At 37.6% G+C, this 27,683-nt stretch overlaps 1 protein-coding gene across 2 annotated transcripts; it reads right to left on the reverse strand.

Annotated features, from left to right (window-relative positions):
• Positions 1-342: 342 nt before the first annotated feature.
• On the reverse strand, positions 343-25,776 carry cert1a (ceramide transporter 1a). Of its 2 annotated transcripts, XM_083527622.1 has the most exons (18): positions 25,241-25,776; positions 21,287-21,421; positions 17,741-17,857; positions 11,234-11,341; positions 10,756-10,894; positions 9,443-9,526; positions 8,002-8,159; positions 5,701-5,793; positions 5,463-5,549; positions 4,747-4,818; positions 3,414-3,491; positions 2,935-3,030; positions 2,175-2,307; positions 2,019-2,089; positions 1,777-1,905; positions 1,262-1,391; positions 1,028-1,166; positions 343-946 (listed from the first exon to the last, which is right to left on the reverse strand). In XM_083527622.1, the coding sequence occupies exons 1-17, from the start codon at positions 25,316-25,318 to the stop codon at positions 1,039-1,041; spliced, it is 1,836 nt and encodes a 611-aa protein (XP_083383748.1). In that variant the 5' UTR covers positions 25,319-25,776; the 3' UTR covers positions 343-946; positions 1,028-1,038. The 2 variants fall into 2 exon arrangements, with proteins under 2 accessions (XP_083383748.1, XP_083383749.1); XM_083527623.1 differs by lacking the exon at positions 3,414-3,491.
• Positions 25,777-27,683: the final 1,907 nt, after the last annotated feature.

Raw genomic sequence — 27,683 nt, forward strand, 5'->3', positions numbered from 1 at the left:
CACACTGAGAACAGGCTACAACAACAACTACAACAACAACTACAACAACAACAAAACACTTCTTGTATACTGTTTAAGTTATTCTGTCAAATGAGGATACAGATAAATATAATGCATTTTATTCAGGTCTAATGGAATCATGAAATGATGTCTGGTAAAAATCTGGTAAATATATTTTTGCCTTGTGTATAACATAAGGGAATATCCAGAGTGAACTCTCTAACGTAGTTATAATTCTGTAGTATTTGTGAAATGTTTAAAAAAAAACATTTATAAAAGTGGATATTAATGTTCTCTGTTTTTCGTTTTTTTTTTATATATATATATTTTTTTAGGTTGCCAGACAATATCTGGCAACCTAATTTTCTATAGTGTTATTCAGTTCACCAACCTCTGTATCCTGCATAATAAAGATTCTTTTACATAAATATACACAAATCTTCATACAGAACAGTAAGACACAGGGCCCTAAAAGAAACAATGTTCCTTATTTAAAGCTTTTCACATTCTCTCAGTCGAAGCAGAGAATCTTTACCTCATAAAAGACAATTATATAAGGCCTAAAAAATGGTTATAACCAAGAAAGCTTTTAATTCAAGTTGGTATTCAAGTTGATAGTGTTTTTAAATCTTTAATAAAGACAGCCAAACAATGTGCACATAATATGAATACAAATATTTACAACGTAAACACTTTAACTCTTATAAAAGACAAAGCAGACAAAAACAACCAGGACCCGTCCCCACAACATGTAAAAGGACACAACTGTATATGTAATCAATGTGCACTATAAATACCGTGGGATTTTCTGGATGCCTGTATAAGAACATTGATATTCCTAATCCAGAACACTGTGATATATGACTGGTTTAATTTAGATTTTGGATATGACTTAAGATTTAGAGGGTGAAGTGATGGATAAGGCCTCCTATAAATGTCTGGCAACCTATAGGAAAATAGAAATTTTGTTGAGAATTTGCACAATGTGATGTTAAGTTTTGCTTAACAAGTCAAATACTGACATTACCTGTTTGATTTTTAAAAAAGGATTGCTTTAGCGCTGGTCTTTTCTTGAACATATGACGTGAAGCGCTTTAAGAATTTTGGATATTCACGTTTGGCCACTGCTCGCAAGACGGACGCTGGTGCCCATCCTCCTGGATTCACTACATTCAGTAAAATGTGTTTTAACATTATTAGAATTTTACACAATGATCAGTGTTGCAAAAGTGAACATCAACTTGGTAATAAGTTTACTCACCATTAGCTACGTAAGTTATTTTACAGAGGATATCATCTCTGCTGATCTCTTTGTTGCCCTCTGGTGGACTGACCAGCGTCTGGCAGATCATGGCCACATTGATTTTGGCACGAATACACCGGTTTGTGGGCTGGAAAAATAAAAGAGGGCTCATGACAAGCTAAATAATATTAATAAATGTATATTTAATTAATATTAAGATCATAATACAATTCTTAAGCATAGTGGGTATAATCAGGTGTCAATACTTGTATGACACTTGATATCAGGTGTCATTGGATGCAAAACTCTAAGTTTCCTTCAATTTCCTTTTTATTTTCGTCAAAACGGCTTCACTTTCTTGTTCTCTACCCCTCCACCCAACCAAAACCACCCCCAACTCACAAATCCAACCCCTACCCTCTATATAGAGGAGTGGCAGTTTTGCTCTCTTGGACTTCCGTTGTTTTTTTTTAGAATTGTGTCTGACCATGTTATACTGAGAGAGAAAAAAAAGTAAAAAATGGTTTGCTTACTGAATAGCTGTCATGATCTACAGAGAAATTGCACACAATCCACGTATTGGGTTCATTTTCGTTGGTGGAGAGGATTTTGCGGATGACTGATAAATAAAGGACGTCTCTTTGCGAAGCAGGCCACACCCTCTTAAAACAGAATCAAGAGAACAGCTGAGTTAGAACAATGCAAAAAGTGCACACCCAATGTGACCGAAACTCCTATTCTACATCAAATGCTAGGAATTAAATTGTACTTGTACCTTATGAGTCTGATAAATAATTACTGCCTTGTCTGATAACGTCTCTATCACACTGAAGTTTTCGACAGTTGCTGGGAAAGGTATAGAGAAGTCGGGTTCAGGTTTAGTATTAACATTCACATTGAGAAAAAAATGGATTATAATTAAGGTACTCACTTTCCCAGTCATTCCTGAAGGTTGTGTCCCAGAAGTAATGACAGACCTCATGACCTGTAACCCCTTTAACAGCATGTGTAGCTTTGAGAGGGTCCAAAACAATTCCATTCTCCTCAACCTCTCTCCTGTACACCTGCATCAAAAATGTGTTAAAAAAAGATAAAAGTTTTATATATTGCTCAGGTTTTCCTAAACATAATTTAAATATCTATATTTTTTAAATATACAGATGGTCCCAAAGTGACAGTGGTTCGACATACAATCTTCAGTTTTTACAATGGCGATAATGATAGATATCAATAAAATTGATAAATACATTTATATACTGTACGATAATGTTTACCCCCCTGTCCTCTACATCTGCTTTTTTCAAACCAACTACCTGCATGTGTTCCTTCACCACATCCCTAAACCTTCTCCTTGGCCTTCCTCGTTCCTGGCGGCTCCATCCTCAGCATTCTTCTACCGATATACCCCATGTCCCTCCTCTGCACATGTCCAAATTATCTTAATCGGACCTCTCTCACATTGTCCCAAAAACGTCCTACATGTGCTGTCCCGCTAATAAACTCATTACTAATCCTGTCCATCGATGTTACTCCCAATGAAAATCTCAACATCTTCAGCTCTGCCACCTTCAGCTCCACCTCCTGTATTTTACTCAATGCCACTGTCTCTAAACCATATACCACAGCAGATCCCTACAGCACTAGCTGTCAATGTTTCGCTTAAATCAGCAGATGCTTTAGGGCTGACTTACCTTTAGCTCACCCTCCTCAGTGAGAAGTTGCCAGTTAGCATCTCCACCTACATCTTGTAAGGAATGGGTCATGTGGCTGTGTATAATTTCCTCCACCTGTTTAAAATCAAACAGGTGTGTCAGTCAGTTTAACAGCACAGTCTGCCAACATTGAAACAGAATAATGTCAGAAAAAAGATGGTCAAGAAAAAAAAGATGGTGAAGCACTGAATGGCAAACATTCACTGGTTTCATCACAGCGTTTGTGAACTGGTTGTCAATTATCTTTGTTTTCTTTTGATTATGAATGGCTTAGATTATGAATCAAATGAAAAGGGCTTAGTTTCAACAGAGGACAGACAGAATTCTTTGTTAACAGTGCATCTATTCATGCTGCTTTTTTCTAACTCTGTGATGCTATTAAACATTGGAGTTTAAAGTGACAAAAGAACGATATAAACAAACCTATGCAACATGAGAATACTGGCAAGACACTGTACCTGAGCACTCAGTCTGTGCACATCATCTGAAGCACTGACTAGGTCGAGAGAGGATAGTGAAGAAGCATGACTAAGAGGCTGAACCAGGGGAGAAAGAGAAAAAGACAAAGGAAGTAAACAGACACAGAGATGAAACACCATAATGCAGAGTAAAGACAGATTTATCAGCACAAATCAGGAATAAAGCAAATGTGCAGCCCAAAAGGATAGCTTTAGTGCCTAATATCTACCATACCTGCAATTAACACAGACAGGATTATCAACATAGTAAGAAGAAATATCTGGTCATACAAAATGTAACTATGGCCATCAGAAGCACAGGCGTTACATTTATATATATTACATGTAATACATTTCTGATGATGTCCTCATCAGAGGTATGGTATCTCAATACATATTTGCTCTTTCAGAAACAGATCTGTGGATAGGTTGCCAACATATGAGGTGGTAAAACGATTTGAGACTAATGGTGCTAACTGGTGCTATTCTGACCACCTGTTACCACATCTGCGATTTCCTCATGGACAGCAAGTCAGAACAAAGAGCAAACGTGAAATTCTGCATGAATCTGGGCAAATCGGTCAATGAGATGTTCGACATGATGTACGTTTGACATACAGCGATGCTTCAAAAGAAATCAGGAAGATCTTCAATGAGCTCAACCCCAGAAAATGATGAAACATTCGGCATCTCATGCATGATGATTGGAGAACAATCCACATGATTCCCACTTCACACCCTACTGGCCAGGTTTGGCTTACGGACTTCGGCCTTTTCCCAAAGATGAAGATCCGGCTCAGGTTTCGCCATTTTGATACCACAGCGGAGCTCCGGCGTGACAGCAGAAGGTGCTTGACAGGCCTCAAACAGAAGACTTCCAGGACATATTCCAGAGGTGTCAGAAAAGCTGGGAGCACTCTATTGCTGTGCAAGAGGACTATTTTGAAGAGCATAGTGTGTAAACGTGTATATATATATATATATATATATATATATATATATATATATATATATATATATCCATCCATCCATCCATCTTCTCCCGCTTATCCGATGCCGGGTATATATATATATAAAAAGTACTTTCTTTAAACAGAGCTCGTCTCGAAACCGTTTGATACCACCTCGTACTAAACAGGTAAATGCTGATCAAGTTTGGAACCAATGGATGAAACTAATAACCACTGTGTAGACAGGATGAGTTAACAATACAAGCTTATTTAAACTCTATTCAATATTAGTTCTGTCTTGAATAAAGAAATGCTGGTAAAGTGGATTTATGCACAGAAATGTCAGAAATCCTTCTAAATTGTGTAAATTTTCAGTCAGGTACCTTGTTGGTGTATTTGTGAACATTAATAGTGGAGTTCAGTGTAACTGGCCGAGTCGTCCTGCATTTCTCAGACTGAAACAAAAAAAAAAAAAGAGACATAGACAGTTTAAAAATTCAATGTATATAAATGCTTAAAAAAAAGTTCATTTGGCTGAGGCGCCTTAAATATAGCACCCTTAATACTTTATCTTATTAAACATAATTTCATTTACAGGGACACCTCAAAGCTTTAGTGTTCTTAGATTGGATTACTGTCTGTGTCTAATTTCTAAACAGTATGACCATTAGAGGCAGTTATTAATGCTAATAAATGATAATGACAACATCATTTATATTTGAAACTTGAAGTGGCAGTACAAAGTACCTGAAAAGCCAATACACATGACAGGGTACAGTCATATACGGGGACAATTTAAGAGCGGAAATAAGGAGAAACAGATGAAAAACATGCAAAACAGTTTGGACAGTATGCTATGCTCAGGATCTAGTCGCTGCACCATTGTAACTTGTTATATTGATTTAACCTCACTCACTCTGGCTATCCCAAAGTAAACCAGTAACACTTTAGCCTTGAAATTTTTTTTTATTACATACTCAATAAACTTTATGAAAAAACCTCAAAATGTAGAAAGTCTAATGGTTATTATAATATATAGAGCATATTGTAAACAATGCAGTTTTGCTGCTCTTAGTTGACGAATTCTTACAAAACGTACCTGCTCCTCAATCTTGTCTTGCTTATCCAGAGCCAATTCGACAGCATCAAAGAATTCATCTTCATTGATGAGACTGTTTGGCCCCTCCTGAAAATCATATGTTTATAACGAATTAATCAAGTATTAGTTATGGCACTGTACACTCTTCTTCTGTTTGCGTTTGAAAACCAAGCCGCATGAGAGATACTTGGAAACACACTGGAAGTTTAATTTATACTTCAAAATCAGCCTGACTTACTTCATAATCTGGACCTCCGTAGTGAGATTTCTTCTTCAGTTCTCTTATGGCTGACTTGTATGATTCTTCTACTCTCTTCCTCTGTTCCATTTCCTTACAAGAAAAGATAAATATCTTACTTCATGAAGCAATGAAAACAGATTCTGAAATCTTGGTATGATATTTAAGAACTAGGAAAGTAAAGAACACGCACGCTATCAGCATAAACCCTAAACACCAAAATAAATGACATATATTAGAGCTCATATTTTGAGCTCTTTACATTCTTCTCTGATCAAAGCAGACAAAAATCACACTACACACAGGAGCACAATAAGGCTATAGATCTCTTTTTTCCAAGACAAAACTTTTGTGTTCTAACAGGTTCTACATCCAGTTTCAGGCTTTAAACAATAAAACCAGGGTAAATAAAGCAGGTTCAATCTCATTGTTGTTAGAAGTTCAACATCTGGGACTGGGTATGGCCTTAGGGTTCTCTCTGTGTGCCAGTTACAAAGATCCTCAAATAACAACAACCTTCACCAAGAGTCAAACGAACAGAAAGAGGGAAAAAAAAAAGAGGGATTGCCCGACTTCAGTGACGTCTTGTCAAAATGTGTTCTTGAAATCGTTTCACAGAAATATGCTTTTATTTTGTTTTCAGTATACTTAATACTATAATACTTATACTTGCTTGCCCAACTGGAGCGGCACAAGCCTCACTTGCGCTCGAATGGCAACAGAAACAATCATTAAAATTTACATCTTGTTTAAATCACACCTGCAAAAGGAGTGCCACAGTAAGCCACGTAAGTCACCTAACCAAACAATATTTTGCCTGAAACCAAAATGCCAGCAAAGAACTGTGGCTGAAATGAACCTGAGACCTAAGAAAACAAACAAAAAAAAGAACAAAACCACTGCACAAAAGCACAAATGTAATGCTATGACACAGTTCTGAAACGCTGAAGACTTTGTTTAAATTTTTTTAATAAAATTTTTTTTTTTTACAGTTAGGCAAAACAAAGCTACTACTTATACTGAGGCAACAAAAAGAGCAGAGAACATGCAACCTACTGCACGGAAGTTGTTCTGATTAATCCAATTCTGCCCAGATTCGGCTGCCCAGAGCAGCCAGGGTTTCAGTGTGGACAAACTGGTTGACATATTAAGTAAGTATCCATACAGTGCATAAGCTGGTGAACTCGAGTAACAAGATCAAGATCTGCAGGTTGTCTTCTGGCTGCAGGCTTCTTTTCATGCGCACATATTCCACGCCCCTTCATTTCGCTAGTGCTTCGAATGGAATGGAATTTAAGTGCTTCCTGACTTGCAATGATTTTCAGCTAGACAAGCAAGAACTGGTAGGGTAAGTCTAAAATTTACAACGAGATGTTACAAAAGTGTAACAGTGTGCTGCGAATAAGCGTTCAAATAAATTAGCACCAATTTCAAAGAATGCGGTCCCACGTGGTTAACAGCACGGGTTTTCGGGAAGCCAAGTCAACAGTCTTACACGTCTTATTAAACAGTACATAATAGATCAAACACATTGGTCATATTTGTAGACATTGTGCAAAGGCAGTCTTGCGGTCACAGAGGACTTATTAATCCTGTTTTCCTCTAAATGTTAAAAAAAAAATTAAATAAAATAAAATACTATTTTTAACCATATGTTACTCTCTATGTAGCTTGCATATGATTCCATTCATCCACTCTGGCTTTCCACAGAGCTGCGAAAGTGATAATGATCTGCTGACTGCTGAGAAGGCTTTCAAACAATTGCCCTTTATAGATTCAACTCCAAAGAATAAATATGACCACTATCTGAAACACTAATGTAAATTCACAGCTGACAGTTTCAATGATATCCATTCATTTATCTAAACTATAGCAACTGGTTACATAGAAACAGACAGAATTTTACTACAAACAAATTTTTACCACTGTACTGTACATAAGGTTATGAAATTATTTCTTTTCTTTCAGGTATCAATCCTCCATTCCACAGTCCAACCCTTACAGACAGTCAATGAGTAATAAAAGTAAGAATTACAACAGTGTCTTGTCTTCTTCACTAGATTTATATTTCTGCTTTAGAAATTTGATTTGTACTGCTTTACCCACTGCTTTATCTGAAAAAAATTTTAGGTGCCTTGTGTATCAATGTAACATGAGGAGCAAGATTAAAAAAAAAATAATCATTTAGCACCACATGGGTGTAATATTCCCTTTTGATTGTATAAACAAAATCCAATATTTTCCCCTAATAATCCAGTCTAAACAATACAATTATTGGATTTTATTTATTTGTAGACATACTTTATCCAGCCGCTTCTGCCAGTTCTCCTCACGTTTGACCATGATGTCGATGCAGTGGGACATTGTAGAGAGTATGCCTTCTGTGGTGGCTTTGAAAGTGATGGCTTCACCTTTGAAATCAATGCCGATGGGTGCTTTCATGCTGGCATTAAAGAACACTAAAGCAAAAACATGGAAAGAACAAGTTTTTCTCAAATATAGTCATGCGCAGACATGCTAGCATCATGCTGCAAGTTTGTGCCTTTTGCAGTAACATTGTAAATCCAGCATAATATTAAATAATTTAAATATATTCACTACTATTGTGTTCATTCATGAACTGTCCATCAGACATGACAGATTATTTGTAGCTAAATAAAGCCAGGTTTCCAGCCGCCAAGTGGTTTTTTTTGAAAAACAATTTTCAAAATGATTTAACATAAAGGCTTTATAACTGAAATAGAGTAACATTAGAAATTGTTGCAAATATTTTCAAGGATGTTTATTTTTCCATTGTTTGCTTCTTATGCATCAAGTGGTTGGAATCAAATAGAAAGGTACTTGTAGAGCACCGGACTTGTCTCTGCAGGACTTTAGGGACAAAGTATTCGGACACCTTACCTTTCCAACTAATTTAGGATCTTCCCCAAACTGAAAACCCAAACCTGTTCCTATATGATAACACCCCTTTGCATAAAGTGAGCCCCAAGAAGGTTTACATGGGTTGGAGTGGAAGATCTTCAGTGGCCTGCTATAGAGCTCTGACCTCGATCCAGCTGAACAACTTTGAGATGAATCAGAACACTGCACCCCAGGAAGTCTCACCCTACATCGCTACCCGACTTTACCAATGCCCTTGTGGTTAACAGATAAAATCTCCTTAAGCACACTCCAAAATCTAATGGAACATCTTCCTCGAGGAGGGGAGTCATTATTACAGCAAATGGGGATATATTTGGAGTTTGATGTTAAAAAATTTACATTAAAATTATGATCAGGTGTCCACAAACTTTTTCCATGTACAACCCCAATTTTTCTCTGCTTCTCTAAAACACATTTTAAGTATCCAATCAAGTTATTGATTAGTTGCCAATTTACCTAATCAGTTACAAAATGTTCCTCCAGGTGTTTACTTTCTAACACTTTTCCAGCGTTTGTCTCGGTCATCAAATGCAAAATAGCATTATTTTTCCTTATTATTTTTCTCAGTTAAGCATTTAATATGTATTCTATTCTATATTGTGAATAAGAAAAATGGCTTAATGAGATTTGCGAATCATTGCATTGTTTTTATTTATATTTTCCCAAATTTTTGGAATTGAGGCTGCGGTTTATTTCACCTCTGGTGGTGACTATTTAGTTCTTGAGATATTTCATTTACTCTGAAATGCTATGCAACTATAACCAAGATCTTTAGCTTAAACAATGAATAAAATATGGAAAGACATGCAATCATACTTACACTTCTCTTTGCCGCTATTGTAGTTGAGAAGGTAGTCTCCATCGATTTGTATGGTGGAAAAATCATCTTCATCATCCTCGATTACTGCGTGACAAACAGAACATAGATTATTAAGTAGTCATTAAAGCTATAACATTACTACCAATAAAATTAAATAGCTGAATATAATTACTTAATAAGTAAATACTAAAACAGATTGACAACAGAATTGTTCTCAGAACATGGCCAGCTAGCCACATGGTTCTCATTTGGGAACTTTAATTACAGGGTGTTTGTCTTCATTATACTGATATTCTACTGACATTAAAACTGACTGTCTAATTATTTCCACTCACATTTAGATTTGGGGAATTCATATTATAAGGCAAGTTTTCAAAAATCATTTCTGCAGGTAATACAGATGCCTTTTGCATGTAATTACTTTTAGTTTCCTTCTCCTACTTTTCTTTGGAATTGCAAATGTTGGTACTGGAAATGCACGTGGGAGAAAGACTAGTCAAACTAGAAACAAACTACACATTGCAGCCAAATGAATACTAGAACCTGCAGAAGAGTCTAAGCAGCATGCAGTACAACTTACACACATGAAAATGCATGGCTTATCTTCATGTTATCTAGATTTAAGATACAGTATAATGTAGATTTACAGTCCAGTTTGGATTTGATCAGCCGCCAAAATAGTATTGTTTGATATATAAACCATTCGGCCATAACATTACAACACACCTGTCCAAAACTGTGAAGGACTTCGAGATTTGGGAAATTTGGGAACTATGAAGATCATGAACTCAGTCTTCCTCAAACCATTTTTTTTTTTTTTTCAGTTTGGCGATCATGTTATCTGCTGAAAGAGGTCACTCCCATTAGGAATACCGTTGCCATTGATCTGCAACAGTGGTTAGGTAGGTAGTACATCTCAAAGTAACATATACATGAATGCAAGGACCCAAGGTTTCTCAGCAGAACCTTGCCAAGAACATTACACTTCCTAACACTATATATAGCAACATCTCAAAAAATATGCTATTTGAAGATTTGATGATCTAGCATTCACAAATTGGACTTTGTCATAGTCACTGAGATCCCTCCACCTGACAACTCTTCCGATTCGTTAATTTCGTAAACTGACATCCATAATAATTTTGCCTAACTTCCAAATTTCGCCCAAACTGCCTAATAATAATAAATCCACCCCTTGGCATGGGCCCCTTGATAATGTTATTCACATCAACTGTCAGTTACATTGCAGATCGGTATATATTTATATATACACAGTATATACATATATGAAAAAAAATATATAAACATCTCACCTTTGTCCCTGAAAAACTCCTCTCTATAATCCCTATTTGCACAGTTGTCGAAGTAACGCTGCAGTGTGTCCACTTGTCTGCACAGAATGTCCCGGAATGTCTCCATCTCTGCCAGCTTTTCTCTGAGACTGTTGCCTTTCTGCACAGTGACCAAACATCAAACAATAAATCTTTCTTGTAATAAATAGTAATGCATATTTATCAAAGGTTCATGTTTGCAAATATATATTTGAGGTTCTCAGTCTATATATGAACGTTTCATTAAGGTCTCCGATTTCTAGTTTTGTTTCAATTGCAAATGCTGCACAATCCATGCTAATAATTGTCTTATAATTGTTTTGATAAAGGAACTAGTATTTAGCACAATATAGCTTAAAGCATTATATATTAAATCCTTTACCAATCCACAAATCTAGTCAGTAGACTAGCTAAATGTAAGCAATAGTATTATATAAGCACTGAGAGAATTTTTTTTTACTTTTAAGGAAGATGTTGAGGTCGTTGAGAGGCCGCTGGTGGCAGAAGTGAGGGACAACATGGATCCATGGTGCCGCAGACTAGTTTCTGAACCATAACCTGACTCAGCCTGCAATCACACACAAATATACACATTAAAATCAACTTAAAGGCTTTTCAGTGACTCAAATTTTCTTTTCTGAAGTGCACAGAATTAAGAACTTGATTTTCTTATCAACACTAGAACCACTCGAATATTACTATGCATTTAGAAAAAAAAAAATCCAATAAAATCTGCTAGAATATTAACTTTGAAACAGCATTTAAAGCATCCTATATAGTATAAAAAATTATGATCAACATCCAGAAACGTAACATTGGCTAAAGATTAGAGACAAGCAGAGAGGTGCCAAGTAAGTAAAGATGTCTCATGTCTAAATTATAGTTTTTTGGTTTTGAATTATGCTTTGCTGGATTAATCAAATACTGCCCCATTAGTATTACCAGTCCTGGATATAAAGGTGGACAAAAGAAATTGAATTTCAGTTAAAAGCATAGCCTTTACTATGCTTGTAAACACCTTTCAACGTTATCCTGGAGAGATATGAGCATTTCTTGACCACATTTATGTTCAGACAGCCATTTTTAAAACTGAGGGATTATGAAGAGTAGTGCAGCCCAGGCTTTAAATCTGACAATAAATTCCTGAATCATAAACAATCTTTAAAAAACCTGGAATTATTCAGATGAGCATGAGTCAATCAAACCAGCCATGTGCTGAAGTGTGTAGTGATATACAAAGCACATCACTACAAATATAGACTGTAATTTACTTTCCAGTCCAGCAGTCACTTTAGTCTGCAGAACATACACTCTTGCACATGATTAGTTGGAACATAAATTACAATACATAAAAAAAGCTTACAAACTAATAAAAGATAACGCTTGCACCCGGAGACAGTATAAAAACAAAAACAATAAAATAACATGCAAAACAAACCCTACTGCTGTTTTTAAGAGACAATAGCAGAAAGTCAATGTGATCCAACAGCATACATGCAAACATGCCCATATTCTTCCCCACCATTCGTCCATTCCAGCAGCCAAAGCAGAAAAGCGTGCTGCTACAATCCTGGCTGGCTGGCCTGAGCATGGCCCCTCAGTGCTCTGAACAGACACTCCCAGTATTTCCTAATAGCCTGTCTGCAGACATGTGGTGAGGAAGAGCGAGTCGGAGGTGGAAAATGATGCTTTTTTCCTCTTAAGTGTTATAAAAGAAAAAAATATAAAAAACATAACAATTAAAGAATAAAGGCAGCTGATCTTGCAATGTGGGCCTTGCTGTGGCTTGGAGCATGGAAGGCATTACGTGTGTGTGTGCGAAGCATGAGGAATGAGAAAGGGGGGGGGATGTGGGAGAACAAGACACACACACACACACACACACACACACACACACACACACACACACACACACACAGACCTCCTGCTTAAACCGCTCAGCAGCATCCATCCCTTGCGCCAGTCCAGCGGAAACAAAGAAGTGTGTGTGGGTGGGTGAGGTGAGTGATGGGGAGAGACACAGAGGGAAAAAGCGTGGACCGGCTGAGTGTTGATTCTGAGCGTAATTCTGAGGTTTTACGGCTGTTCGTCTCCCTTTAGGAGCAACAGCTCATGTATTATTCACAGAATGCATTGCTTTAGCAGAAAGCTTCACCATCTGAAGCCCGATTCGCCAATCCCCCACCAGAAAAACACACATGTACATGCAAATTTCAAACGATTTTTCGCCAACATATAACAACATTGTATTGTCCAAAGCAAATCGCAGTGTGAAAAAACTGCGTTTTAGAAATAGCAAAACTGGCTGCAATACCAGTTGCTGAGGCCCACCAGTAAGATTTTCTAAAACAAACCCTAATCACCTAATCCTAGAAGTTTTGGTTTCCTGGAATCTTCACTGACTAGGCTGCTAGTTATCTAGTTAAAAACACTAATATAGATAGTGTGTGGAGGTAACAGAATAGCCATAGTCCTAATCCGCTGCTGGGTTTTTTATGTAGCACTTCATGTTTGCACTCTCAACAAAACCTCACCAGTCTATGGCCGGCATTTCGCCTATGCACCACAGTGTTATCTCCTTTCACTCGGTTTCATCAGTGTTTCCAATGTGAATTTCATTCATTTTAAACATCCATACCTTCAAAATGAAAACTTTTGCAAATGTCGAGATATTGAAAATGTCATATTTGGATATTGAACACAAAATTGGCTTAAGATAGGTACATTAGGATGAAATTTGTCCACCCATTAGCAACACATACATTATATGAGCAAAGGTATTGGGACGCCAGACTTTTCTGGCTAAACAAGGTTCTCCCCCAAACTGTTTCTACAAAGTTAGAGGCATGAAAAAATTATATGGCTGAATGTCTTTATATGTAGTTGAATGGCCTTTTGTTCTATGTTCAGTTTGAACCAGGAGACCCAAACCCAGACTGCTCAGCAGCAGCGTTCTGAACTACACAGGGAGAGCCAGAGTTTACAAATCAGATCAACAATTTCCATGGCATAGACAGACAAATTGGTGAATCAGCTGACTTTCTGTTAACTTATTTAATGGATACAAGGATCTGTCAGGAAATTATCTACATTTGGCAAAATTCCCCAGCAAAGCAATGCAATGACTGGAAAACCGATTCAGTATTAAATTAGATGAAGTTAACAGCTTTAAGAAGGGTTACACTGCCCAAAGTGTTTTTGTTAGTTAAAGCTTAAGATGCCTATTCACTTTCTTACCATTTCACAACATCTGAACGTCACAAACTTAAACACAACATAAATAATTATAATTAATTTGCAATTTTTTATCCTAGTAACCGAAGCTGCAGTCGGTTGTAGCACATAATAAAATCAATCAATCAATCAATCAATCTATCAAATCTATCTATCTATCTATCTATCTATCTATCTATCTATCTATCTATCTATCTATCTATCTATCTATCTATCTATCTATCTATCTATCTATCAGATAATTTAAACGATAACAAACGCGTTCAGATGATACTGCGCATGTCTTGTCATAAAGCATTTCCGGTGATGCCATTTTTTTTTTTTTTTACTTCAAATGTTTTCACTTAGAACGTTTACCTGAAGTACCACACTAGTATCTGGTCCACACGGGAGTTTCAGTAAAGGCATATCTGAGTCTGGATTTGCTCATACAATGTGTACGATATTTCGCATGTGTTTGGTGAGTGTTGGAGCGTCACGCGCTGTTAAAACCTCCTCTGTTTGGGTCGTAGCTATGGTAACTGGGGAGGTTATCAGTGCGCGTCGCACGTGCGTGTCCGCGTAAGTCTGTATGTGTAGGTTAATATTAAATCACATTGCTAACTAAATTTTACTAGCTACAGTGATGTACTACAACTTTAAATGAGATCTCGAGATAATACCACGTGAACAAGGATTTGGATTTGCGGGAAAAGAGGGATATTGTAAAACGCAGAACGTTGTTTAATGCAATAAGACAGCGTTTTTAAAAGGCCAAAGTCAGTAAACACACCAATACTAAAAGCTTATTATGTGCAGTGTTTATTATTATTATAATTTTATGTATACACACTTGTGTGTATATATACGCCACGCTAAGTGTTGTAGAATGTCCGGTGTAATATATATATATATATATATATATATATATATATATATATATATATATATATATATATAATAAATAAATGAGAGAGATGGATGGATGGATAGATAGATAGATAGATAGATAGATAGATAGATAGATAGATAGATAGATAGAAAGATAGATATGCACTGTTTAACCCACTATGGCTAATGCATTGGTTTTACCTCACGAGGTTTAATACACCAAGTGTTGTGATCTCCCGAGCTCCTTGTCGGTGTCTGAACCGCAGAACAAAGCCAAGAACCCACGAAGGTTAGGTGAAGTGGAACAGTGTGTGTGAGAGGGTTTGAATGCTCCATGTGGGACATCTGAGCCCTGTGTGTGGTCACGAATAAACAAAAAGCTGCATGCAATACAATGTTGGCTAACGAGTCGTTTTTTCTAATTCATATTAAATCCTGAATCATCATGTGTTGATGGTTTTAGATATCCCTGAATCGTTAGTCAGTCTCCAGCCTTCACTGCTGTAACCCATTGCCACAACATTAATCCAAAGCCACATGTCATGTTAATCATGTTCATTTTTTTGTCTGCTTGACAGGACCATACAAATGTGTCTATCTTGTATTAGAGCAGTTCAAAGTTTGTGTTCATACTGACCACTGGATTTTCAACATGGCACCAAAGGATTTGAGAAAATAAATTGTTGCTCTCCACAAAGATGGCCTAAGCTATAAAATCAGCAACACCCCGAAACTGAATTACAGTACAGTGGCCAGGGTCATACAGAGGTTTTCCAAGACGGGTTCCACTCAAAACAGGCAAATAAGTTCTCATGCTGTGCCTCAGGTGCAGAAGCTGCCTTCAAAAAATAGACACATGAGTGCTGCCAGCATTGATTTAGAGGGATTGATTGCAGGAACCATGTCCTATGGTCTGATGAGATTAAGATAAACTTGTTTGGCTAAAATGGTGTCGAGCATGTCTAGCGACATCCTGGTGAGGAGAACCAAGAAAATTGTGTCTTGCCTACAGTCAAGCATGGTGGTGGTAGCATCATGATCTCGTACTGGGGAGCTGCGTTTCATTAAGGGAAAGATGGATTCTAACGTGTACTGTGAAATTCTGAAGTTATACATGATGTCCTCCCTTCAGAAAATGATGAAGGGAAGGTGGAGAAGCACCATGTGTCTGTCATCCAGCAGCTCTATGATGTTATTATGAAGGAGTTGAAGAGGATCCCAGCAACAACCTGTGCAGCTCTAGTGAATTTCATGCTCAGGAGGCAGTGCTAGATAACAATGGTGCTCACACTAAATATTGACAAGATTTGACGATTGACGTCCATTGAGAAGATCTACCAAAGTGGTTGCTTAAACGTGAGGGGTGTACTACTTTTGTGAGATACTATACATCTCAAGGGACAATACTATAAAAATGATACTTGGATATATTTTTAAGTGACAATCAAAATTCTAGTTTCTCCCAGCAGAGGGCGCTCTTAGTAGAATAACTTGTGCAACCTCTTTCTGTCCAATCATTCTTTTTGTACTTTATATACACACACACCCCCTATATGCACACTAATGAGTCAGATAATGACTAACACAGGCTTTGTTGACATTTTACCCCATTTTTACCTTAAAACAAGTACTAAAAAACCAGGATCAAAACAACTTACAGACAGGGTACACTCCTCCTCTACAGAGAAATGTGCTGGATACAAACTATATTCCTTTTAAAATGTGATATCATTACACACAACTCACATTAAGATTCCGGCCCAGATAAGGGGTTACTTTTAAACCACGTGAGTTATTATTAACAAAACTATCACATGCTATAGTTTTATAGATGATAAAAAAAACCCAAACAAAAAAAACCACATTTTTCAAGATTGCAGTCATCTCAATAACACCCACACACTCAGGATCAATACAAGCTATGTGTTAGAGGAACAAGCTTAGTAAACCTTCCAAGATAACATCCAAAGACAGTTACACATTCCTGTCTCAAAAATGGGACTAAAAACATCTTGTCTAACCAGTTTCTTAAAATTGAGAATGTGAAGTCCGAATACTATGACATCAGACTTGTCAGCAAATATCCGGCACAAAACATTTAAAAAAAAAAAAAATGAAATTGATTCTGTTTGGGAGGAAAAGCTTCTAAATAACACATGGTGGAACAATGACCTTCTCCAATCTGCATTGAGGAACTCACTAATGTGATGACCTTCTGTACTTTTCTGTCTGGGACATATAAAGCTAAAAAAAAGTGTTATGCATATCAGAGCAATAGTTTATAAATAGCTTATAATTTGGATTTGTAGGATTTTTATCCATTTGGAGAAACAGAAATAGGTACTTTTGAGACAGAAAGTGTTCTCAATAAAACCTAAGAAACAGGCCATGGCACTGTGAGAGGAATACATTCATAAGTAAAACATACATAAAATAAATATCATGTTCACTATATCTTACGTTGAATTTGATGCAAAGCAGTATGTCTAGAATATATATGATGGAGCAATGTCACACCTCTACTCATTAAGCCAAAGCTCGAGAATGTTTGTTGAACTGTTATTTAACCTTGTGGCTATCCAAACTAGAGGAACTTACATGTCCTGTGGATCATGTCCATGTGGATCATTTCTTACTTCGGAAGCATAAACATTTTAATAGTTTAGGACTGAAATGTGCAGTGCAATAAATTATTTTACAAAAAAAACCCTTTCTTTTTTTGATTTTCAAATCAAAGATCCTAAGGTTCTGCTAAACTATAAACAACCTTTAATCTAATCGAACAGCACGGATCAGAATGAAGACGCGTGTAAGAATATTAACACACAGTTTCACCAAGCATTTCTGCGACGTCTGTTTTTACCCTGTGAAGTTCAATGGTGTCAATCCACTGGCTCCGGAGGTCGGGGTCTTCAGCCCGCAGGTACCAAATGTTGTCATTTATACTGATGTCAAAGCGGCATTCGTCGAAATCGTGTGGCTGTGGGCAGAGACAGAAAAACACAAATCTACCTACATTTCAGCAAAGAAGGTCAATCAAGTTGTGTTTGTCCGATTTCATACAGGAATCAGACACTTAAATCCAGAACAAATGATCACAGCATGTTTATAGTGACATCACTGTAGTAAAAATGCAATCAATATACACAGGATTAAAATAAATAAATACACTAAACGCTCATTCATAGACTTGTACAATACATTAGATACATATTATATTTGTTTCCCTTCAAATGGCATTGCAATAGTCTAGAACTGATAACCAACAGCTTGCGGCCTTATAAATCAAAGTTTTTCTTATATGCAAAGCAGCTCGGTTGAATGATCAGAAGGTTATTTTTGTGGAACTGTTATTAGAAGTTTATTTAACATTTATAGAAGCAGTTGGAAACAGAAAAAGTTCTTGGTCTAGGTTATACTTTCTGGTTTTCAGGATATTGACAAGACACACAGAGAGAGAGAGAGAGAGAGAGAGAGAGAGAGAGAGAGAGAGAGAGAGAGAGAGAGAGAGAGAGAGAGAGAGAGAGAGAGTGAGTGTGTGAGAGAGAGAGAGAGAGAGAGAGAGAGAGAGAGAGCGAGAGAGTTAAAGAGTGAGAGAGAGAGTTAATGAGTGAGAAAGAGAGAGAGAGAGAGTTTGAGAGTCAGAGAAAGAGAGAGAGAGAGAGAGAGAGAGAGTTTGAGAGTCAGAGAGAGAGAGAGAGAGAGAGAGAGAGAGAGAGAGATAGTTAAAGAGTGAGAAAGTGAGAAAGAGAGAGAGAGAGAGAGAGAGAGAGAGAGAGAGAGTTTGAGAGTCAGAGAGAGTCAGAGAGAGTCAGAGAGAGAGAGAGAGAGAGAGAGAGTTTGAGAGTCAGAGATGGAGAGAGCGAGAGAGAGAGTTTGAGAGTCAGAGAGAGAGAGAGAGAGAGAGAGAGCGAGAGAGAGAGTGAGTTAGAGAGAGAGAGAGAGAGAGAGAGAGAGAGAGAGAAAGAGAGAGAGAGAGAAAGAGAGAGAGGCTAGGTTATTGCCTATCGTAGGTTATAACAAGAACTAAATAGACTCTTGTATTTCCACAACATTACTTCGAACTCTAATCCGTTAAAATGGGTGTGGTGTCACTCATAAATAAATGAAAGATTGTAAATGTTGGTATTGCTTTGGTATAAGTGGAATAACAGACTTCGGACCGGGTTCTTAATAAATAATGTAGTATAACAATGCAATAACATATGTTGAAAAAATTGTTTACTCACAACAGCCTTATGATACAACACTGCCCCACTTTAAACACTTTTTACACGTAGATGCTTTGGTCCAAAACCCTTTGGTCCTGAAAGTGCTATTTGCCCACCAATTTTTTTGCCCATAACAACATTATTATGACGCTAATCATACATTCTAAAGCAGCCTTTGTTACATTTTGACTCATTATTCTGACATTTGTGCTCTTCACTGTTGAAACAGCAACAAAAACAACTAAATCACAGATAAATAATTTATATGAATATGTTTTTTTTTTCTGAAAGAAATGCAAGTAAGACCAACAATAGCCTTTACTTTAACCGGACACTCTGCACGTTAATCTCATTGTTCAACTTCATTTCAACTTCAGGGACTAATTTCCAAAATAAAGTGAATCCAAACCACGTTCCAATTACGTATAAACTGAAATGCATGCAAGACTTTCTACAAAGTTTCTCATTGGCCTTTAAATGCGTTTTTTCCTCTACGTGCTCAGCGTATGCCTGCTACAAGAAACAGACCCCAACACTTTGGACTCATCCGGCTCTCGCTTGTGCAGAAAGCACAGCACTGTGCTGCTTCCAATGATTTTGTCTGCTGACCTGATAAAAATTCCAGTCTGGGATGAAATAATGTCAGCACACTGCATACTTCCCTGCTTACTAAGGTGCCATTTCAGCTGGGACTGTCATCCACTTGCTGAAAAATTACCACATGGCTCTTGCATAATTTTTAACGTGCTTTGGAAAAAAAAAAGAAAGGGGGCGGAGGGGTGGATGTGTCACAACTCGGCATCAGTTACTGATTAAGAAATATGAGCAGGTGAGTCAAAACGTTATACAATCGTGGTAGTAAATCCAAATCCAGCAGTTGACAGGACAAAACAGAGTGCTATGGTATCTGTGAGGATTATATGGACAAGAGCTAATAAAAGTAAAGCAGGTGAAACGTGGTGAAACCGGGTCTGAATTTGCTCCACGTGACCGTTTCCGCATACTTGAGGCTTGACAACAAAAGATCTGTGTATGAACTAGGCCGTCCTGGGGATTTAGTACGAGGCAACAAGCTGTGCTTGTTCAAACAGGACTATGGAGCACACGCCCGACTTTCAAGCCTCCTCAGCACTCCTTTATTTTTTATACAATACAAACAATATGAATTAATTAAGCACAGCAGATTTTTTTGGGGAAGCCAACTTCACTTTTCAAATAACATCAAATACTTTTTTAACTATATTAGTTTTGTCTTTGGAATGACTGTTTAATCTATTATAAATCTATACTTCTCCAATACTATGATTATTAATTAGTAAGTCAACAATAAAGATGACGAACAGAGAACAGACTCAATGCAATGCAGCTAAATGACACAATCACATTCGCTGTGTCTGAAACGGCTCCAGATCTCCTATATAGTTCACTTTAACGGGTGTCGGATACTTTGTTACGGTGTCCGAATTCTGATTAATTCCCCATACAGTATTTGCTCACTCGTTTGTACCCACAATGCACTCGAACAGACTATTTCCCATACTGCAACATGAGATGGCGCAGACGCAAGTTTCGCCGAAACCAGAATCAAGAGCGAGCAAATCTTATAGCATTTAGATCTGTAGTCAGCTCGAGGTCACTGACAGGAAACACTGCGAAAGTGTTCTGTACATAATGTATGCACACATTTGTTTATTCTTACTGATGATTTATTTTATGGTTTTAAATGTAATTAAATTAAATGTGGCTGAAAGTGTTGTTGATTTTATGTATTTAATGTAATAAAGTTGAATAAACATAATCATAATAAAATAATGTTTTATGATACACAACAGATGTTAATACACTGTAGGTGAATCAACTCCTTTTTGATACATGACCAGAATCAGAATACTTTATCGATCCCTCTAGAGAAATTATTGGTATGATAAATGCTGACCAATTTGTTGTCCAAATTTGCTCACTCGTTTTCATTCCCTTCTTCCTAGTTAGTGAACTCAACTGCCATACAGTATATTGGGATTAATAAATGAGTAAGTGCCCACAATAGCCTCAGATTCCTGCTCACTGGCAGACAGGAGAAGATGTGTTTTTTGGGAATTAGGGATTGGAGCAAGTGGGTGACATTTCAAACTGTTGCATGCATATCTACTTTTTAAGATTTTTAATGTAGCGCTGTTAAATCCAGGGATGAGTCTTACCTTGATGACAGCTTTGCTGAGACAGAGTGATCCTCTGCAGCCATACTCTCGCTCATGCTCTGACTTATAGTAGCTTAGTGTGTTGTTTTTCAGTACAACCCAGCGGTCCTGCCATCCATGGATATAGTTGGTCCACTGAAAACAAAGCACCAGGAATATTGTTTTATAACTTGTATGAGCATTTCCTAGCGTTTATTACCCTAACTACAAACCCAGCGTCAGAGTCTCTCAGAAGTAAAAATGGGCGGAGCTTCGCCAATCGATAAAAGACTGTCTACAAATTGTGAACCACATTTTGAAAAATGTTCCTCAACATAAAATTGCAAAACAATTTAATATCTCATAATATCATAATATCATCACAAATTTTAAAGAATCTGGAAAAATCTCTGTGCACAAGGAAGAAAATATATATTGGATGCAAGTGATCTTCGAGCACTCAGGCAGATTCTGTAATGGAAATTACTAAATAAGCTAATTAACACCCCCAGAAATCATTGTCTGTATACACAGTTTGCCATCTCATCCACAAATGCAGGTTCAATCTCTATCATGCAAAGAAGAAGGCGTGATCCAGAAACAATAATCTCTGTGCCATTTAAAATGTACTGAGGCACCCTCAATGCTGAAAAATATATACACGTTTTAGAACAACAAATGTTTAAATTCAGAAAACGTCTTTTTCAGGGAAGGTCTTGCATATTTGAGTAAGACAATACGAACTGAATACTGCATCTATTTTAATAGCGTAACCTTCGTAGTAGCAGAGTGCCTATGCTGAACTGGCCTGCATGCAATCTAGGCCTTTCACCATTTGAAAACATTTGTTGGATTATTAAACTATAAATACAACAAAGAATACCAGAACTGTTGAGCAGCTAGAATCCTGTATCAGACACATAAAGGACAACATTTATCTCCCAAAACTTAAATACCAAAAAATATATGGATAGAAGACACAATGCTACACAGCGGTAAACAAACCCATGTCCCAACCTTTTTTAAGACCTGTTGCAGCCATCAAATATAAAATGACCTTATTTTTTCCATTTAAATTTGATATACTCTCAGTTTAAACTTTCAGTATGTTTTTTTTTTGTTTGTTTGTTTGTTTATTGTGAATAACATATATGGCTATTTCCATTTTGCACATTGTTCCAACTTTTTTGGAATTGGATTTGTATATAGAAAAATAAGCTACCACACATTTACCACAGAGCTACCACCTCATATCTCAACCACAGAGCTACCACCTTACAATTCAAACACAGAACTACCACCTCACAATTCAACCACAGAGCTACTACCTCACAATTCAAACACAGAACTACCACCTCACATCTCAATCACAGAGCTACCACCTCACAATTCAAACACAGGGCTACCACCTTACATCTTAACCAGAGCTACCACCTCACATCTCAACCACAGAGCTACCACCTCACATCTCAACCACAGAGCTACCACCTCACATCTCAACCACAGAGCTACCACCTCACATCTCATCCACAGAGCTACCACCTCATATCTCAACCACAGAGCTACCACCTCACATCTCAACCACAGAACTACCACCTCACATCTCAATCACAGAGCTACCACCTCACAATTCAAACACAGGGCTACCACCTTACATCTTAACCAGAGCTAGCACCTTACAACTTAACCACAGAGCTAGCACCTCACATCTCAACCACAGAGCTACCACCTCACATCTCAACCACAGAGCTACCACCTCACATCTCAACCACAGAGCTACCACCTCACATCTCAACCACAGAGCTACCACCTCACATCTCAACCACAGAGCTACCACCTCATATCTCAACCACAGAGCTACCACCTCACATCTCAACCACAGAGCTACCACCTCACAACTTAACCAAAGCTTCCACCTCATAAATCAACCACAGAGCTACCACCTCACATCTCAACCACAGAGCTACCACCTTACACCATAACCACAGAGCTACCACCTTACACCTTAACCAGAGCTACCACCTTATACCATAACCGAAGAGCTACACCTAGAATTACTTTTAAGGCAAATCTTTAAGGCAAAACTAACTTCAATGCTTATGCAACTTATCACTGATAGTGACTCCTGTGGGATTGCATTTGACTTTTATTGTAAACAGTAATCTGCAGATTAAAATAACTACCATGCTTTCTTAATCTTAATGCATTCGACACACACAGTGTGGGAAAAACATTTGGTTCTCTGCGTTCTTCTTTTGTTAGCAACAAGCTAACGGTGAGCAAAGATGTATAATTTCCTTATCAAAACAGCAATTTGTATATCCAAAGTTTGAGATTTTACAAATACACTCACTGTCCATTCATACATTTATACAGATGTCTAATCAGCCAATCATGTTGCAGCAGAACAGTGCATTAAATCATGCAGACACAAGTCAAAAGTTTTAAATAGTGCACAGACTCAATGAAAACAGAAAAAAGACTAGGTAGTTTTCAGAGTTTGGGTGAGCTTGTGCCTATGATTCTTGTTCTTGGCTGATAGAAGTGAATGTTGGTCTTCAGCTCTTATACCCCTTCCACCTTACAGTTTAATGTTTTGTGCATGCTGAGATGCTTTTCTGCTCCCCATGGTTATAAAAAGTGCTTAAATCAAATGACCAGCTCAAATCATCTGACCTTTTTCCTCAACTTCTACTCAACAAGGTGAGACTGTTGTGTGGAAAAATAAAAGCTCAAACACGTCCACCACAAGGAAAATCAGACTTTAGACTTTTGCTCCATTCTCTATCTTGGGGTTTTTATTATTATTATTGTACTGCAGCAACTTATATGGCTGATTGGAAAACTGCATGACTAAACAAGTTTACAGACGGACAAAAAAAATCATGCAGTGTATATTTTATGTTGATTAAAGCAAACCCTTAAATATACAGCATAAACTCGTAGTACTGGGAAGGAACACAACCCCAAGTTGACGAGTAGGAAGAAGTTGAGGGGGGGTTTGGTCACACGCAGCTTTTAAAGCTGATTACATCACAATGATCAGATCACATCCACCTCCCGCTCTATAAGTCACAAACTTTCATCTTTCATTTAAGGCATTTGTCAAATACTCTTATCTCAGCAGTTGAGGTTCAAGGGCCTTGCTCAAGGGCCCACCAATGGCAGCTTGGTAGTGCTGGGATTTAAACCTTTGAACTTTCTATCCATAGTCCAATGCCTGAACATCCTCCCTACCACCTAATGATCTACCACCTTCATACTAGTCCCTGCTGTCAACATATTCTTGCTTGCCATCCGATATTCTACCAACTAGTTCTGCCGTAACTCAAATCATACATTTACGTTAACAATATTTGACAGATGCCCTTATCCAAAGCGACTTACATTTATCTTAGTTTTACAGCTCAGCATTTGAAGGTTAAGGGCCTTGCTCAAGGACCAGGTACAGGCTCTGAGTCCATTTCCTGTCTCTACTTCTTTTATATTGTATTTCTCACTCATAAAACTAAAATAACGTCACTGTGAGTAAGAAAATGAGAAAAAAAAAAACTCTTTTGTTGTTTGTCAGCCAGCAGTGAAACCTGACCTGGATCACTGAAATGTTTCCTCCTATTCAACTCCAGTCTCTAGGTGCACCTTAGGGTGCAATGTCTATTTTGTGACGTCAGAGTGTCAGCCATCCGCGAACAATTAAAAACAAATTAAGAACCAATAACCAATAACCAAGCACAGAAATATAAACATGTCACGTGGGGTCAGAATGGGGTTTTCCTGCAAAATCGATGGATCATGGAATGAACAGGTGTCCATATCACATGGTGGCAAAAAGACGGAACTGCAGACCGAAACAAGTTGCAATCAAATGTTCGGTTTGAACCTTGTAGTAGTTTTTTTTTTTTTTTTATTTTTAATGACAATTTAATTGATGTAATGTGTGTACAGGTGTGTGTTGGGATTCAATGTAGAAGTTACCTTGCTGAGGGTTCCTGCGAGCTCCTCCGCCTGTTCCGACTCAGGATCCAGATCTTCATCTGAACTCTGATCAGACATGAGACAAACTAATCGGATTCAACCACAAAGCTTTGGAAAATAATTTGAAGAAGAACCAAGTTCACGCAGGTTGTCAGCACTCCGACTTCATGCAAATCGCTCGCGCCCTTAGTGAGTTGTCGACATGAAATCAAACAGTTCGGATAGTTTTTACGGCGATTTACTTCGCTTGGTAAGCAAAACACGAACTTTTCTTACAATGCAATCTTTAGAATAGCAGTTTTGGTTTCGACTCACCAAAAAAAAAAAAAAAACAGAGAAATACTGCGAATATAATGTCGGTTCCTCGACGTGAATGTGATGAAGAAGTGTTATAATATTGCTTTTAACAAAAAAGATCCGGTTTCATGACAACCCGAACACGTTGTTGTTCAAAGTCAGGCTTTAGTCGCGTGCTGTGTTTGGGTGTCTGAGTGTGTGGGGGCGTGGGCGCGTGTGTGTGTGTGTATACGTGCATGCAGCTGACGCCGAAAAAAAAAAAGCTTGGACCTTGTTATTGTCCCCCTGCAGGCCACGCGAGGTACTGCAGCGTGCAATTTCACTACATCAGACATCCATCAGACATCACCCTGCTGGTGCACCACAGTTTAAAGGTAATCATTTCTAAGTTTTAGACAGAAGGCAAAAATTACTTAAGTGCAGTAACAAAGTACATTCAATCAAATACTTCACTTCACTGGTTTTATAACATTTTAGACCAGAAGCCAAAATTCTAGCCTGATTTATGTCTGTGGGGCAAAAATAAATTGCATTGCATTATGCCAAACATTCTATAAAAATCTATGCTGGCAACTCATAATCATTTCACAATAAGTAAAAAAAAAATAAATAAATATAAACAGGAAACATTCAGTACAAGTAAAATAAGAACAAAACAGTTCAATGACTAAACCAGCTATCCAGTGACCTCTAACTAGACATTAAGCTGCTCCTCCTTTTTCAAAAGTGTTTTCCAAATGCCATTTTCCCATCTTCACTATTCTCATGAACAACACGGCAGGCCAAATTAATAGAAACTACGGAAAAATTCTGGCCCTCATGCCCTAGTTTGGGAATCTCTGATTTATTTATACATATAATGGATTTTGTAGACTTGCAGTCACCTGTGACTTAGGATTTAGTATGAATGTGTAAAGTCATTTATAAGCTAATGTGCTCCAGAGACAATAAAATTACATATAAAGAATATACTGCATGCATTTCAAATATAACCTCAGCTTGTTATCAGATTTTCTGCCAACCGAATACTCTTGTGAATCTGAAGCATCCCACCTCCAACATCCAAGATTCTAAATGTCAGGTATGGCTTAGCCCAGGCTGTGAGGTAAATTTCTGGTTCAGTTGAAGTTGTCAATACATCATATAACTCTGTTTTTCAAAGCACTACCTGAAGGCTTCTGCTACAATTGCTGCTGCAATCATAAAACCTCACCCACCTTGAACACCATTAGGATGAACTATAACATCAAGTATTCAACTTATCATCCATCATCAAAATCCCCTCTCACAACTCTCCACAACCTCACTCCAAAATCGAGTGGAAAGCCTGCCCTAAAGAATGGAGGCTGTATGTCATAAACACTTAGACCAACTTTTGATTGGGATGTTCATCAAACACATATGGTATATATATATATATACAGTACAGACCAAAAGTTTGGACACACCTTCTCATTCAAAGAGTTTTCTTCATTTTCATGACTATGAAAATTGTAGAGTCACACTGAAGGCATCAAGGGCTATTTGACCAAGAAGGAGAGTGATGGGGTGCTGCGCCAGATGACCTGGCCTCCACAGTCACCGGACCTGAACCCAATCGAGATGGTTTAGGGGTGAGCTGGACCGCAGAGTAAAGGCAAAAGGGCCAACAAGTGCCAAGCATCTCTCGGGGAACTCCTTCAAGACTGTTGGAAGACCATTTCAGGTGACTACCTCTTGAAGCTCATCAAGAGAATGCCAAGAGTGTGCAAAGCAGTAATCAAAGCAAAAGGTGGCTACTTTGAAGAACCTAGAATATGACATTTTTCAGTTGTTTCACACTTTTTTGTTATGTATATAATTCCATATATAATTCCACATGTGTTAATTCATAGTTTTGATGCCTTCAGTGTGAATCTACAATTTTCATAGTCATGAAAATAAAGAAAAGTCTTTGAATGAGAAGGTGTGTCCAAACTTTTGGTCTGTACTGTATATATATTATAATGTATTTTGCACAATGTTGCAATTTATTTTATTTCAGGTAATCGCTGATCAGGGTCACAGTCTATCTTTAGAACTCTGGACAATTTGGTTGGTCAGTTCATCACAGGTAAATGAACAGTCACACAGGGGGAAATTTAATGTAGCCAGTCCATTATGAAGT

The sequence above is a fragment of the Silurus aristotelis genome (genome assembly GCF_946808225.1).
Source record: "Silurus aristotelis genome assembly, chromosome: 23".
NCBI lineage: Eukaryota > Metazoa > Chordata > Actinopteri > Siluriformes > Siluridae > Silurus > Silurus aristotelis.

Coding starts and splice junctions, on each gene's coding strand:
- cert1a (XM_083527622.1), bottom strand. CDS start 25,318: ATGTCTGATCAGAGTTCAGATGAAGATCTGGATCCTGAGTCGGAACAG. Junction 21,422..25,240: donor TCGCAGGAACCCTCAGCAAG/GTAACTTCTACA, acceptor CTTTGTTTTCAG/TGGACCAACTATATCCATGG. Junction 5,550..5,700: donor ACGGAGGTCCAGATTATGAA/GTAAGTCAGGCT, acceptor TATGATTTTCAG/GAGGGGCCAAACAGTCTCAT.